Raw genomic sequence first — 17,663 nt, forward strand, 5'->3', positions numbered from 1 at the left:
GTAGTGTAGGTACAGTCTATTTGCATATTACTCTTATTAGATAGGATGAGCATCTAATGTATATTCATAAGGGTAACAACAGTTTAAGACAAGAATAATAGGTTGTTGGTGAAGAGAAGTTCAAACTCTTGCATTGCTGGTAAAGATCTAAACTTCTGGAAAGCATTTAGTGTGTTTGTCAGACCACATATATGCCTCTGGGTACAAATTTCAGAGAAATTCTGACGGTTTGTAGAGAAGTAAAAATGAAGGGGTGTGTGTGTGTGTGTGTGTGTGTGTGTGTGTGTGTGTGAAGTTGGAGCAATCTGCTTGAATAAAGGTATATGGTAGAGTCTATGGTGGACCAGATTAAAACTCCCAGGTTTGAGCCCCACAACTAAGGAATAATATGAGCACAATGCTACTTATATAAATGAAGGGTGCGCACGCACACACACACACAAACACACTCTATAAATTTTGTAGGTAATTGTATATTTTAAGACATATGTAAAATATTAAAATATTAGTGTGAGGCCTATGGAGGCAGTGAAAGTAGGATCCACATATAAAAGTAGAAAAATAACACAAGAAAAAGATCTTGTGCAGATAAAAATAAAATGAAAAATTTTATACAGACTGATGAAAATAAGGATCCGTGAATTGTAGGGTTAACTCAACATGCTCCTAAAGTTGAATAAAAACAAAATGTAGTCTGGCTGGAATGGCTCAGTTTGCTGGGTACCATTCTGTGCAATGAAAGGTTGGCGGTTCTATTCCCAGCCAGAGCACATACCTGGGCTACAGCTTTGGTCCCAGGTTGGGTACATGGAAAACAATGGGTTGGAAGGCAACCAATCAATGTTTCTCTCTCACATTGGTATTTCTCTCTCTTCCTCTTTCTCTAAAATAAAATATATTTTTAAAATATAACCAAATAATAATTTAATAGTTTTGTGGAGTTTAGATATAGGCAGTGGAATTGATATAGAAACTAAAAATTATATATCCAGGAAATGCTTTTATAAGTCACAGTAGCTTGTATAAAGTAAATGCTAGTTAAAAATTCTAAAGAAAAATTATTTGACAACAAGCAAATACAATATTTAACAACAAGCTTATGGGTGTAGCGGAATGATGGTTAATTTGCATATTACTCTTTTATTAGACAGGATACATACACTATTCTTAGAGATTTATTCAGGTGAAATGAAGACATGTTCACACAAAAATCTTTATAATAATATTTATATAGCTTAATTAATAATTGCCAAAAACTGGAAACCCTGATACATTTAAATTGGTAGGTAGATTTAAAAAAAAATGGTGTCACCAAACAGTGAAATAGTATTCAGCTTTAAAAAAAGGAACAAGCTGGTAATACATGCTATACTTGTGTGAATCTAGACATGATGAGTGAAAGAAATTGGTGTCAAAAGATTTCATACTGTGATTCCATTTATATGACATTCTGTAAAATGCAAAACTATAAGAATGGAAGACATCAGTAGTTGCCAGAGATTGACAATAAAAAGGGCTGACTACAGCCCAACTGGTGTGGTGCAGTGGTTGATTGGCCTATGAACCAGGAGATCACGGTTCCATTCCCAGTCAAGTGACATGCCTGAGTTGCTGGATTCCCGGTTGGGTGAGATCAATGATTCTATTTCATCATTGGTATTTCTCACTCTATTTCTTCTCTGAAATCAATAAAAATATATTTTAAAAGTTTAAAATTGGTAAATTCTAAATAAAAAGGGCTAACTATAAAGGAACAACTTGAAGGCATTTTTTGAGGTGATAATACTTTGTGTCTTAATTGTGGTGGTGGTGGTGGTGGTGGTTGTCAAAACTGGTAGGACTATACACCAAAACTATTCTATATAAATTAAATAATTCTTAAAAGAAAGAAATACAGTCCCTGTACATAAAACATATCACACTTGGAATTATTTATTCACTTCACAGCTTTGGTGTTAAAAGCTCCAACAAGGCAGGTCCTCGGTGTGGTTTAGTTCATTGTTGCTTTGTTACAGCGTTGATGAGATGCTGCAGGAACTTGTATATGTCAATTAGCTGATGATAAAATTGGTTTTGTTAAATTTTTTTTTTTGCTTAAAAGGGCAGACCCTGTCAAAACTTCCATGAGGACTTTCTGAACTTTATTCTCAGCACTAAGAATTTCTAACCCAGGACATATAGCTACCCTTCTCTCCTTAACTGCTCTGAGATCTCATGTGAGAGCCTGAGCTCAGTGCTTAGAGACCAGGTGAAGAGCGTGGTTCAGTCCAAATTGCTGATACACAGAGTCCTGAGAAAATAAAAGGTTTGTTGATTTAACCACCATGTTCTAGGGGTGATTTGTTGCACAGCATGTTTTGGGGGTGGTTTGTTACATAGCATTAGGTAACTGACCCAATATCATTTATGAAGGAGGCCAGTTACATTGGATTTCCCTCCCCGCCATCCTATTTTTTTCTATTTATTTTAAAGATGTTACAGGAAATCCTCTGGTCTCTGGAAAAGAAGGGGGGAAAGCATTAATAGTATTAATAGCTCATTCCCAGGGGTTTCTGTTAGGTAGTATTTACCTGCATAAAGCCCAGGCAATGTATTATGCTGGCCATATCCATAGCAATGAGTTCATCCCTTGTGCTTAAGTTTTAAGAGAAATGCTCAGCTATTAGTGTACAGAGAAGAGCAAGATGAGACTGAGAGTGCTGAAGGAACCAATAATTTATAGATGACAGACCCATGGGAGAGGAACAGATGGCTAAACCCTATGTTGTCTCAAAGCCAGAAATTGAATTAATATGTAGAAGTCAAAGGAAGGAATGTTTCATAGTCAACATTAAGAAAAACTTCTTGGAAAGTTGGTATCAAACCCGCAACCTCTTGGTGTACGGGACAACGCTCCAACCAATTGAGCTACCCAACCAGGGAAAATTTGCTGCCTTTTTAATTAGGGAGATTTTCCAGATATGCCTGGATACAAGTAGCCAAAGTTGTTTTCCCTCATAATTTGTAGGAACAGGGACTTGTTTTGATAACTGAATCCAAACAAAAGGGAAATATTTTTATCTGTCCTGTTTACAGCTTCTCAAGTGACCATGTGTCAAGGATTGTTTCAGTTATGGAGAGAAACTCACAACCAGCCTGTCCTGCTCTGCCAAAAAAGGAAGTACAAACAGGGCCAGTTTCATGGTCATGTGAACTGTACAATTTATAGGGTCCCATGCTTGGTTTAATGATCATTATCACTGTTCTTAAATTCTTATTTATGAACAAGTGGCCCCACAAATTCTGTAGTTAGTTCTGTCTACTATCTATAATCTTTATCTGTAGTTTACCCTTCACCCACTCCTTGTTATCTTGCACTCTGACTTCTCCCTTTATGGTTGAATAAGACCTCTCTCAAGTCATCTACTATCTTATGGCCAATTCCCATGGTCTTTCCTTAATCCTCACTCATTTTAATGTGCCTGAAGCATTTGACAGTGTTAACAGACCCTATTGTTAAGTTTCCTCTTTGGTTTACATGACTATATATGGTTTTCTTCTTATCTCTGAATTTCATAAAGTCAAGTAGACTAATGCACTGAAGTTAATAGTTGTAGCACATGCTTCAGGGTTTTTTCCCTTAGAGTGGGCCCATCCTTTATCCAGGATGTAGTGGTATTCCCTTATTTTCACAGGGTCAGTGACAAAAACAATTTCTAAATGGGTAAATTTAAAAGCACAACTACAGTCCTACCTAGTAGACATGACAAGCCATATACAGGGTTTGGTTTTGTTTGGCTTTGCTTTCCTTAATACAGCAATTAAATGAAGAACATACCAAAGTTTTCATCAGTTGAATATATAAATGGTCGTAAATTTCCTCGAGTCTCCTTCATGAAATAATCAATGACGCTAAAAAGGTTTGGAAGTGTTACCTGTATAAAGAGAGAGTGAGAGAGGGCTCAGTGTCTCCTTGTAAAGATAGAGGAAGAGAAAGCTCAACTGAAATTTAATGGAGATTACTGTGTATTCCCTGGCCTCCAGAGAATGGAATCCATACCTCACTTTGATGGCTTACTGAATAGTTTTGCCTACCCATGCATTTTATTTCTCCTTTATAATCATAGCTAATTTCCTGTTGAAATATTACCCCTTTCCTATTGGATACATTTTGGTGGACAGTAATTAGGTACTCTTTACTCTTTCCCAGTTTTTGCATGAGAATATGGCTCAAGTTAGGTCAGAAATGCTCTCTTCCTGAAATTTGAACTAGAATAGAGGAACAAGGAAGGAGAGTAGGTCCTTAATCAGATGGTGGGTATTACAGGACTATGCATTCACAGTTTTTTCCCCCCATTAGAAATAAGCACATTGAAAAAAGCCCAGAAATACATCCATGCCTATATGGTGAATTAATCAAAGGAGGCAAGAATATCCAATGGAGTAAAGCTAGTCTATTCAATAAATGGAGTGGAGAAAATGGACAGATACATGAATTAAAATGAAACTAGACCACCTTCTTATACCATATGCAAGAATAAACTCAAAATGGATTGAGGAGTTAAATGTAAGACCTGAAACCAGAAGACAACATAGGCAGTAAACTATCTGACATTGCTCTTAGTAATATATTTTATTTTTATATATATCCTTGGGAAAGAAAAACAAAAAAAAAAAATGGAGCTACATCAAACAAAAATGTTTTTGCAGAACAAAGGAAACCATCAACAAAACAAAAAGATGGCCTACTTACTGGGAGAAAATACTAGTATTTGCCAATAATACATTCAATGAGGAGTTAATATCCAAAATTCATAAAGAACTCATACAACAGAAAAAAAAAATTAAAAAATGGACAGAGGATCTGAATAGACACTTCTCCCAAGAAGACATACAGAGAGCCAATAGACATATGAAATGATACTCAACATCACTAATCATCAGAGAAATGCAGTTAAAGCCACAAGATATCAATCACCTCACACCTGTCAGAATGGCTTTCATCAATAAATCAAATGTTGGTTAGGATGTGGAAAAGGGGAACCCTCATGCACTGTTGGTGGGAATGCAGAGTGCAGCCACTATAGGAACACAGTATGAAAGTTCCTCAAAAAATTAAATGGAACTACTTATGACCTAGCGATTTCACTTCTGGGTTTTTATCCGAAGAAATCCAAAACACTAATTCAAAAAGATATTTACATCCCTCTGTTCATTGCAACAGTATTTCCAGTAATCAAGATATGGAAGCACCCCATTAATAGATGATTGGATAAAGATGTAGTACAAATGCCCATCAATAGATGATTGGACAAAGAAGATAGACTACATATGTGCAATCATAAAAAAGAAATCTTACCATTTGAGAGAGCATAGATGGACCCAGAAGGTATTATGCTAAGTGAAATAAGTCAAACAGAAAAACAAATATATGTTTTCACTTACATGTGAAATCTAAAGAACAAAATAAATGAACAAACAAAACAGAAACAGACTCATAGATAGAGAGAACAAACTGATTGTTGCTAGATGAACGGGGAGGTGGAGTGTGGGGTTGGGTGAAAAAGTGAAAGGGATTAGAAAGTACAAATTGACTTGGCCAGTGTTTTCTCAGTGGTTGACCATCAACCCATGAATAAGAAAGTCAAGGTTCAATTCTTGGTCAGAGCACATGCCTGGGTTGTGGGATTGATCCCCAGTAGGGGGTGTGCAGGAGGCGGCCGAGCAATTATTATTTCCCATCATTGATGTTTCTATACCTCTCTCCCTTTCTCTCTCTGAAATAAAGTAAAAAGGAACTAATTTTTAAAAAAATCATTAAAAACTACAAATTGGTAGTTATGGGGATGTAAAGTACAGCATAGGGAATATAAGACATCCTCCGAAAATAAGACCTAGCGCAACTTTGGGAGAAAAAATTAATATAAGACACTGTCTTATTTTTGGGGAAACAGGGCAGTAGTCAACAATGTTGTAATGACTATATATAGTGCAGGATATCAGGGGCATCGCTTCATAAAGTATATACATATCTAACCACAATGCTGTTCGCCTGAAACTAATATAAAAAATATTGAATGTCAACTGTAATGAAAAAATAAAATGTAAAGAAATAAGTAATTGAAATACTTAATTTGGGGGATATAAAACAACAGCTAAATAAAATATATTTCCCTGAAACAACTATATTGATAAAAATTTACAGAAAAAGAAAAATGGAAAGAATTTTTAGCAGATTATCTTCTATTCTGCCTCATCCATCTACTCTTGCATCTCATATCTCACCCTACCACCTCAAGGCTCCTTGACATGGCTGTTTTTTTCCAGAACTGTTCCTAGGCAAGGTGTCTACTTTTCCACCTTTCTTTGTGTTCTATAAGGTAAGTGTGGAAAGAAGCAGAAGAAAATTCATGAACAACAAGGAAATAGCTACTTACAGGTTTTTCCAGTTCAATAGTGTAGTTTTTTCCTGCACTCATCACTTTGTAGTGCTTGATTCTTGGCATGCTAAAATGGAAAAAAACAAAACAAAAAAAGTTAATATCCATTTGAGTATATGTTGGGTCAAAGTGAGTATAAAATATCACCTGCAAAATAAAACCTGTATTTCAATGACTAGGGGAGAAAATGGTAGTTTTTTTGGTTTTTGTTTTTCTATTTACCTGGTTTTCTATATATATTATTTTTGAGGAGTTATATACTAGGGATATAAGAAACCTGGGCCATTGATTGGTTCAGTGAAAGAAAAAGAAAAATAACAGGGATTAAATACAGGAATCAAGAACTGACAACCTTTCAGGCAGAATTATACTTTTAAATGCCAGAAACTTACAAAGTAGACATCGTTATAAAATCCTAGGTGGGCATATACAAATAAAATACTTATTCTCTAAATTAACAGAGGAATAGAAAGCAAATTACCTTTTACTCCAGTCAGAAAGCTCTCAATGACTATTCTTCCTGCTTGCTTATATACCATCTTGGACTTCAAGGTATGGAAAATGCTAGGTGTTAGGTACTATATGAACACTTAGTTGTGAGAATGCAAGTACAACAGATGAATGTTAATGTCTTCCTCTTCTATAATCACATAGCATTCTGATACTAAATTTGTACTATTTTATTGACTATGAATTGCTTAAGAACAAGAAGCACATTCTAGTTATTTTGGTATTCTAGCCCTCAAGGCATACTGTATTTGTGAAACTGAAATTTAAAACTGTAGGAGCCCACCTCATAGTGCTATTTGCTAGAACTAATTTATACTAAGAGCATAAGTCAATGTCTATGCCAGTTAGTTTTGAACAATAGTATGTTTGCCTTGAATTCCCTTGACTCATATGGGAACAGTATCAGGACCAAGAGTTCTGCTGATGTTGAAAAGTAAACAGCATTTATTACACTGCCATTTGCTTGAAAGACAAAGTAATTCCAACACCTGTCCGTTTTACCGAAGCTGCTAAAGCAAAAGTGTCTATCAGGTGAAGTTCTATCTGCAGAGCCTCCTACCTTTCTCATCCCTCCTCCTCCATTTCCAGGTCAGATTTCTCTAGGACTGAACTACACTTCTGTTCAAGGGACTCACCCTTTCTGCTTCTACTGTTACATTCAAATCTTCTCTCAGTTGCATATCATGTTGGGAAACAGCTAATAACTTTATTCCAATGGTTTATTCTAGAACTTTACTTTCAAAACATGGGATAAAACCTAACCGACCCTCTCCCCTCCTAAAAAGGGGAAAAAGAAAAAAAAAAAGTATTTCTTAATGCTGAATCTTCAGGAATCAGTTACAGACTGAAGAAAACACTTAGACAAAAGAAGTCTTACATCTACCATTTGTTGGAATGGTTGGCTCTGACCTTATCTTTATTTCTGCCATGAAAATAAACCTTATAATCATACAGTTACATATGAAAACTCACACCAAATATATTTAGAATCCCTGTGTTCCTATGAAATAAGTGACTATCATATCTTAGAAGATGAATAGAAAGCTTGAAGAGCTTGGCCTCTATAACTAGGAAGATCTAGATTCACATGCTGGTATTCTGTAAGCTCTCTGAGCCTTTATCATCTATAAAATGGAGATGGTAACGCCTTCACTCACAAGTCTGTGTTGTGAATTATGTTTGAAAAGTCCTTTGAGGTTTTTCTTTTTTAAGTCTCAATCTCTCTGTTCATTAAACATGGGAAATACTGTCTGTCTCTGTCTTTATTGTGCCTGAAGAAAATGTTTGTCAAGCATTCAACACAACACCCATAGAGGGTACCTTTAAGTGGGGACTGATTGTTGTTAGTAACAACCATCATATATATCATCATTATTGTCATTCATGGCAAAGCTGTGAAAGAAAAAGTAGCAAAGGTGGTCAGGGTCTCTTGGAACTTCTGACTAAGTTCTGAAGCAGAATGGTAGAAAAAAAATTCCATTCAAGTCACTTAGGCTTTGACTCATTTTAGGCCTTTGTTTTTCTTTCACATTTTGTTTTCCAAAGGAATAAAGAGAGAGGGACAAAATGAGATTGGTAGATTTGCTATATTGAAGTTTCATGTGTATGACCTCGAAAGGGAAGTACTCTGTCTTTAAAAAAGGATGTGTGGCCTTACGTATGGTTATAAATGCCTATTCTCAGCTTTTGACCTCAATTTTTGCAAAGGAATGAATGTTGGGTAACTATTTTCTACTGCTTTCTTGGTCAATGGCTTTCCAAAATGTTTATACTGCTAGCTTACCACACAGTCATAATTATTTTTAGAAAACCAAACCAAACCATGAAGTTTGTTGTACGAATAGCTTTATGTCTTATGAATTCACACACCACTGAGCTGGGTAAAGGTGGATGATATTTTGCATCAAGAGAGAAGTCACCTGATAATTTGACATTGAATGACTTTTGCTTCTTCCTGAGAACTACAGTCTTCCCTCCATCAGCTGATATGTGAACAGACAGTGATAATTTTTTGCTTTCATGATATTTTGTAAGCCAACTTGTTCTTTTTAGCTAGTGTTTAACCAGACACACTCATCTAAACTTCATAGCTGAACATCTCTCCTGTAAGAGAATGAATTAGTTTTGCGGGTAACACAGGTGCTTCCTAATAGTCTAGATTTCTGCCAAGTTTTCACAGGAAGCTCTGTAGTCAATGCTACGACTCTCCACTAGCTATCCTTTAAAATTAAGTGATCTGTTAAATAGAAGATATTAAATATGGGCATTCTAAAATACCTGTTTTGAGGTATTAGAGAACACACATAACAATACCTAACTGGTCCCCTACCAGCCTGATCTCCCCTAACCACCTCGGCCTTAGCCTCTGCTACCACAGCTTTGTCCAGAAGGACATCCATAATAACATCCAGCAGGTTGTTCGGTCTAATTAGCGTATTACGCTTTTATTATATATGTGTGTGTGTATATATATATATATATATATATATATATATATATATATATATATAACTCATAAGGAAAATTTGTATAATAACAGCTAAAAATGTTAACCTTTTTATGTTTTTCATGTTATAAACTATTTCTCAAAGTCTAAATAAACTTATACTGACTACAGTGTTAGAATGCTCTAGTTTAACCATTCTATTTTACTCATTGCTTTCTGAATATAAGTTTTTTAGGTGAGGGGATGATTAGTTTTATGAAATATTATATTCTTATGACCATCAGCTGTATGAAAGTATGAACATATTAATTCAAACTGGAAGTGAGTATAGTAAAATTAGAAATACATAACTTTGAGATGAACTTCTTTTGCTTGATTCTTATAAGTATAAATACAATACAAATATACATATAAGCTGTGACATTAAGTTCATATTCTAAATATAGAAACTACTTGAATTTTGTCCAAAACCACACAGCAGAAAAAAAATCTATTTTTCATAGCTCACTTGTACAGAAAGTACAGTGCAAAAGTTGGGCTAATGTAAACTACCTTACAAGAGATCTGGCTCCTATACACAGTCTTTAAAGAGCAGCTAGGTCTCAGGATTGTGTTTCATGCAGAATAGTAGCATAGGGTTCGCATGCAAATCTATCAAACAGCCAATTCAACAAAGAAAATAATATGAAGGAAACAGTTCATCATTCTCTTGTGTGATCTAGTTTACTTTCCAAGCAGTTAGATGGTTTCTTTTTTTTTAAATCTGCAAGATAAATTTTAATTTAGTTTTATATATTTCATATTTTTAAAGTGGAAGTAAACAGTTAAAAACATTCTATATTTTATGCGATACTCAATTTCCTAAACCCTGGAAAAGGACAATCTCCTTAATCAGAATATACTAAACAGAAAAATCCAGGAGTTCTAAGTTCATTGATATTTGATGGCCATCCATAATTTTTATTTATGTTGAATATGCTTCAAGATAGTCAATTAAATGATAAATAAAATATAACCAAATTATATTCTTGAAACTCATTCATTCCAAATGTTAGTCTATAATTTAAAAAAATAATAAACCCAAAAGATTAAATTGACATAGATATTTATTGTGGAAAACACGTGTGCATGCACACATGACCCTTTTTCTCTTACTTCACACACAAAATCAGATTTACCATCTAACATTCTGGCCACTATTCAGTGTACATGGGTAGTGTATACAGAGTAATTGGCAAGTGAATAAAGCTGACTAGACCATGGGTCATACTAGCCATGCAGCCATAACGTCATAAGTTTAATTTTTCCTGTGATTGTTTTCTTTTTACTGCCTTTCTTCATTGTCAATGTCTTCATATTTAATCTCTAATTTAGAGTTATTTAAATTTATTGTAGATAGATTCGTTGATAGATAAATTCTAGCTTTAAAAATGTAATAGAATAATACCCTCAGGAAAAAAATAACAAATTCAAAAAACAAAGTTCTGTTTATCCTTTTTTGTGACTAAGAATCACTTATTGGATATTTTCATATGTGACAAAAACATTTATATGTAGATTAGTTGTGAAAATGTTAACTAAACTAGAAATCCTATTGCAATATAAACTTTCATAGACCGAGAGCTGAAATGAACCTTAAAAGATCCAACCACCCCAATTATATAGAAAAATCAACTTGTGCATGTAAATGTTACTTACGTTATCAAGCATAAACCATTTTACCAGAAAGAAATTATTAATCTTGACAAGAGGCTCTTATGGTCCTTTTCATAGTCACTTCTTTACTCATCACACTCCAGTGGCCTCTCATGTCATTCAGAGTAAAACCCTTGTCCTCACAATGACCTGTAGGGCTCAGCACATCAGTCCCTACCCCACCTCTGGAATCTCGTCTCCTACCACTTTCTCCTAGTGCACTCCACTGCCATCACCAAGGCCTTTTCTGTTTTTTTGTTTTGTTTTTTAACAAAATAAGCCTCTCCTGCCTCTGGACATATGCACCTGCTGCCTGGAGTGATCTTGTTCCAGACCCTGAGGTTTGTTCCCTCACTTCCTTCAGGTCTCTGTTTAAATGCCAGTTAATGAAATAGTCCTTTCCTGACCACTCTGTATTAAAACAACAGCAACTAGAACATTTTTCTCTTTTTTAAAAACATGAAACACTACGCAAGGGCCATGCTAATCTTTAGTCTTCTCTGTATCAAGTCAATTTTAGTATATGTGCTACCAAAGTGTGCACATAATTTTCTCTATTACCTCTGAGATTCCCATTTCCCTCATCCTGGTTTATTTAACTCTCATAGGCCTTTATTACCATACGTATGACATTTTTGGTTACATATTTATTTATAGTCTGTGTCTCCTTGCAATTATGTAAACTTCCTTAAACTAGGGATGTTGTTTTGCTCACTGCTGCATCCTCAGTTCCTAGAATATTACTTAGTCCATAGTAATTGCTCAGTAAGTACCCGTGTTTCCCCGAAAATAAGACATCCTCCGAAAATAAGACCTAGTGCATGGAAAGATAAGACATCACCTGAAAATAAGACCTAGCGCAACTTTGGGAGAAAAAATTAATATAAGACACTGTCTTATTTTCGGGGAAACAGGGTACTTGTTGGAATGAATGAATGAATGAACTATATCCAGGGCCAAAGTAATTTGATCATTCTTCCCTATTGCAAATATTAGCCTTGGCTCATATTTAGTATTGCTTATATGTATATCACCCACTCCCTATTTTGTGGTTATATTCTTAGCCCCAACAAAACACACAGAGGATGCTAATCTAACTTTATGACTCTGCTTTCTAAAGTGATATCATACTTTTACTAGTTCCATATGTTTGTTTGTCTTTAATTAAACATACTCTATCTCCTGCCGAATAGTGATGGAGAAGTTTCTGCTGTCACTACCAGGCCTCAGGATCATATTTCCCAATGAAGGATTCTTCTCAAGCATCTCAGTTGCTTCTTTCCGAGACACTGCGTAAAAACATCTACAGAGGTGAGATAAAAACAAATGGGTAAAGATCATGACTTGAAAAAATGCTTCTGAAGCAACTTTAAGAACTGCATTTTTTTAACTTTTCTTAAAATCCCCAACTTTATTATTACAACTGCAATGATATGATTATAATTACTATTATTACAAGCCTGGGCCACTATAAATACGTGTATGCTTACGGCCCTCCTCCCCTCATGCCTCCAAAGCCTCTTTCTCTAACCATAGGGGACCTGAAAAATTATCTACTGGTCAGTATATAATCACCATTACCATTTGAAAACCTAAGATAAAAATTAACAATCTATCTCCATTCTCAGTTTATAATAATAGGCTCTTGGATAAATAATGATTGTTAGTGGTTTCTTTCCAGAGATACAAAACATCTCTATACATGCTTCTGGAGTTCGTCTTTCTTTTTAAATAACTCTCTATTTGGTAAAATTTGAATTTTTTTTATAACATTTGATGGTGTTTTTACATGTAAAATCTTTAAGAAAGCATTTCCCACTTTTACTGTATATATTGTAATCAATTAAATATATAGTTATAGAAAAATATCTGGCAGGATATATAATATACCAAAATGTTAATAGCAAATATATTCTAATTGGAGAGCAATGATTTTAGTCTTCTTTTTATTTAGCTGTAAAAACATATATTGTTTTATTGAGCATAAAAGGAAAAGAAGCGCTCTGTGACTTTTAACCTCTCAGTCTATGAGTCATTGGTTTCAGCTAAATGTTACGGTGGGCAGGTTTCACTGATTATAGTACAGAAAGAACACAAATCAGAACGTGATGTCAAAGGTGGTAACAGGGTAAATTTCACTGATGAGAACATGGCAAAGATTCCAGAGGAAAGCGTTCACAATCTTAGTCACACTCTTTAACAATGTAATGATAAAAAATAGAGATAGGATGTTGCTGAATTCAGCGTGTTCTATGTCTCTTCATTTTTCCAACACCTTACCCACTCTCCACAGTGCCTTCAAAGTACAGCACAATGACTACCCACTGATTGAACAGTTGCATAGAATATTCATTTATTTTTTAATTGATTTTATTAGAGTTACATTGGTTCACAAAACCATTTAGGTTTCAAATGTACAACTCAATGAAACATCAATTGCATTGTGTGCCCATTGCTCAAAGCAAAATATTTTTCCTCCCCAATTTATCCCCCTTTCCCCTCTGTCTATCACCACACTGTTGTCTGTGTATGTATATATATATATATATATATATATATATATATATATATATATATATATATATATATGGGTTTTTTTATTCATTGGTGTAATTTTCTGGTAGAAAATCAGTCAATCCGAGAGTTGCATAGTGAAAAAAAATATTGCTTCCTTCCTTCCTCATAGCAGTTTTTATTTAGGTTTAAACTTTGGAAAGAAGATCTGTTTGGTCTGAAAGTGTGGGTGGCAGGGGATTTCCTGTGTGGTAAGAGAGTTGGTTCAAATCTGCATTTTGCATTTTGTTGATCATGACACAGAAGAGGAAATATGGCATGCACTCAGAAACATGCTGTTTATCCACAAGACAGCTTATTGTCCCTGGCTTAATGAGGTCATTGACTGACTCTCCTTAACAAATATAAATTAACGTTAACAATCTAATAGATACACTGGAGTTAATGGTGCCCTTACGCCGGCATAGGGTTCAGTACATCCACATAATCCTCTATCGGTTCCCTCTCTTCTTCCAGAGATGTGTTTGGCAGCCGCTCTGTCTCAATCCTCCTTTTCTTTTCTCTCTCTAAGACTTCATGCAGTCTAATTACTTGTCCAGGAAGGAGTGACACGTGTTGGGGGACTGACAGCTGAAACCAATTAAAACAGTAAGCAAACAAGAAAGAAAGCAAAATAACTGATTTTTTTTTTTTAGCCGAGATGAGGCTGTTCTGGTCCTAAGGAGCTTCCGTTACCTGACAGAGATGGATGGGTAGAATCAGGAATACACAGTCTTGATGCAGGGCGGGGGTCCTAAAACAGACTAAGCCATCTATATAGAACCTGTGCATAGGGTGTCCAATGTTCCTCCAGGAAATGCCCCTTTTGGTCAGACCCCGAAGCAAAGTACGACAGGCTAATTCACAGAACAACAGAGCTCATGTTTTCATTCTGAGTTTACTGTTTCTCACTGCTGGGGAAGTCCCAGAGCACCTGCAAAGTGCACGGCTCTCCCACAGGTAACCTAGAATCAGCGCCACCAACCATATGGTCACACGGGGTCGAGATGGCACTATTCATTAGATGACTGAGAATCAGCAAGAGGAGGTCTATATTTTGGTATGCTTATGTGTATATTTCATAGTTTTATTCACATATTACAATTATGTTACTGCTCTACTTGCTACTGGGTTTTTGTGTTTTTTTTTAACCTTTTTGGGATATGTAGTTTGGGTTGAGTGACTTATATCCTCCTGATCTATATTTATACCCCTAATATAGACCTCATTATGGCCAGCTCTGTGCTCTTGGGAGGTGTAATCTGAATGGTAGAATTCATTCTTTGTGTAACATTACCTAGCCTACCTTTTGAGGCAGCCATGTCTAATTAACATATATTTTTAAATTTAATTTTATCTTTCCATCACTATTTATTCCCTATATAAACATCTTGATCTCCAGAGTGAGGAACATTCTTTCCCAGGGTGTACAAGAAAGTCCATTGGTAAGAAAACAATAGAACTTTATTTTCTATTTATTTATTATCTAATTAATTCATATTATTGTTTATATTTTGAAACACATGTATATACATATATATGAAATTCAAAATAAAAATTTACTGTGAAGGGTATACAATCCAAAAGTTTCAAAAATATTCATCTGGATAACTAAGCTAACTAATAATCAATAGGGTTATTTTCTTATATACCAATCCAGAAAAAAAATAGAATAAGAAAAAATGAATGAAACAGCTACTCCTTATTATTACCTATTATGTCCCAAGCAATGTGTTACTGAAAATCCTCACAACAATGCTGCAAGATAGGAATCTTAGTTTACAAAAAGAAAAAGAAAACAGGCTCAGAAAGTCTAAATAACTAGTTCTGAGTCACATAGCTAGTAAGTTGTAAAACCAAGACTCAAACTCCATTTTCTTTAAGTCAAAAGCAACGTCTCAACTCTTTCAACTATAGCTTATGCTTCTCAAACTTCTACAAAAGTTCTCCTAATAATAACACAGAGTAACCTGGGATCATTGTGCAAAATTGACATTTATCAAACATAAAATTTAAGGAACCTTGTCCTCTTTTGGAAATGCACTTACATTTTATATTCTGTAATACACCTAATACATTTTAATTTAAAAACAATGCAGCCTTTCCTCAAGGAAAACAAAAATTTGGGGGCCAAAACATGAAGTATAATTCGTGTACCAGAAAGATGCACCCCGAAGTTTCCCCAGTGGTTTTAGTGTACTCCTGACACCTACTCGGATACCACTGGGATACTTGTTCCCCGGTGTAAGAAATGCCCCAGCCAAAATCCTGCCTTAGCACAACAGAGGAATAGAAAGCAGTTCCCCAAAGAGTTCCCCCCTCCAGCCAAGTCAACATGTCTTTCATATCTTTAACTGGACTACTTTTTAATCACCTGTGACTTACACAAATGGTAGTTGAACATCTAACTTTTACACGTTATTGGCCAAGATAAAGACCCAACATCCATCACCTATCAGTAAAGTGTAAGTACTCATTTCATGTGACTGCAGAGTACTTACTGAGGAACTAGCTTTAACTAGTATTTAAGTTCCCCTAATCAACAGAAAACTTTCTTATCCACTAAAAGTAGTAGAGAATAAGGTGCTCTTTTGGGGGCTATATCAGAGTACCTCATGTTTCTAAGACAATTGCTGCAGTGGCTTTATTTAAAACAGTGGCAGTTATCTTTGCTCCAGCTGTTCACCATAAGCAGTAGATCTTGCTACTGATCTCAGATAAAATGCCACAGAGTTGAACAGATCAACATCCCTTTTTCTTAAGAGTTACTAAACTAACATTTCAAAGTGGGTTTTATTTTGATGGTCCCTCTCTATTATATTGTCTGTTATTCACAAAATCCATCTCATTTAGCATTTTATAAATATGTGTTAAATGTGTAAGTATGGATTTGGAAAGTATTGATATTTTAGAGGATGCTATGCAAGCTAAAATATCAGAATATTCAAGGACCACTGTGTCAAAAGGCTATTAGCAAAATGGAGACCTCCCTGACCACTTGTTATTTGCCTGTTAGCACACTGCCCAGTTTATTTTCTTCATAGCAATAATCACAATTTTAGATTATCTTGCTTGTTTACTTATTTTATTTCTCCCTCTCCATCCACCTGATAAAAATAGAAACTTCACAAGTAAGTCTGAAAGTTTATATCCATCTTTTTTCAATTTCTATAGCTTCAACTCCTTTTACTCTGCATGGTTCATAGTTAATATTCAGTAAATAGTTGCTGAATGAATCAATCAATCAAAAGTAATGTCTTGCCTACCTCTGTTATTGTAAGGATGAAGCCTCTCCATTCTTCCCCACTCTCTGTGTTCTCTGTCTAAACATAAAGACAAAAGAAAGAACATAGGCATGACTATGAGTGTTAATACTTTTATCAATTTCAAATAACTTCCCAATTTCATGATTATTTGAAAAAAATCAAGATATTTATGCCATTAAAAATCAGCAAGAGCAACAAAAATGCATATTCTTCTATTGAAGCACATTGTTTTAAAAACTCAGTTGTAATTTTAAACAACTTAGAATCAGTTGAATGGAATAAACTCATTTTTCTTTTTGTGTAGAACTACTAAAGTGTATTTGTTATGAAATATTTCAATATTGTTTTATCAGAAGACAGAGTACATATTTTTTATTAGTAAACAAGTAAACAATTTTAATTAACTCAAAAAAATTTAAACGTTAACACACTTATTTCTGCAGTATGTCAATTTATGGTAATCCCCCAATTAGTATTTAAAAATGACTGGCTTTAAATTTAGGGCAACCAGGTAGAATCAATGTTGTTAGTCTTTAAAAATTTATAATTGTTAGTTCTAAAAACTACAAATATGACCAACATTTATTAAGTGCTTATAGGTAGCAGCTACTATTCTAGTCACATATATTATCTGATTTAATATTCATGGCAACTGGACAAAAGGTACTATCATTTTTTTTATAGATTTAATTATTTAACAGGTATCTATTGAGTACCTTTTAGTGCTAAGCACTATTCTAGTACTGGTTTATGTTGTAGCAGGGTACATTTAAT

The 17,663-nt window shown here is 34.7% G+C and overlaps 1 protein-coding gene across 3 annotated transcripts in view; it reads right to left on the reverse strand.

Annotated features, from left to right (window-relative positions):
* Positions 1–553: 553 nt before the first annotated feature.
* The window catches only part of STAP1 (signal transducing adaptor family member 1), a 37,908-nt gene continuing 20,798 nt past the window's right edge, over positions 554–17,663 (reverse strand). Inside the window, exons 4-9 of one of the 3 annotated variants that reach the window (XM_084890400.1) lie at positions 16,890–16,946; positions 14,042–14,214; positions 12,245–12,373; positions 6,417–6,486; positions 3,818–3,914; positions 554–1,679 (exon numbers count right to left, since the gene is read on the reverse strand). In XM_084890400.1, coding sequence (XP_084746526.1) covers positions 1,669–1,679; positions 3,818–3,914; positions 6,417–6,486; positions 12,245–12,373; positions 14,042–14,214; positions 16,890–16,946 — 537 coding nt within the window. In that variant the 3' untranslated portion in view covers positions 554–1,668. Of the gene's footprint in view, positions 2,497–3,817; positions 3,915–6,416; positions 6,487–12,244; positions 12,374–14,041; positions 14,215–16,889; positions 16,947–17,663 lie in introns of all 3 variants that reach the window. The other 2 variants (XM_084890401.1, XM_084890399.1) reach the window with 2 other exon arrangements.

The sequence above is a fragment of the Pipistrellus hanaki genome (assembly GCF_964339955.1).
Source record: "Pipistrellus hanaki genome assembly, chromosome: 1".
Classification (NCBI taxonomy): domain Eukaryota; kingdom Metazoa; phylum Chordata; class Mammalia; order Chiroptera; family Vespertilionidae; genus Pipistrellus; species Pipistrellus hanaki.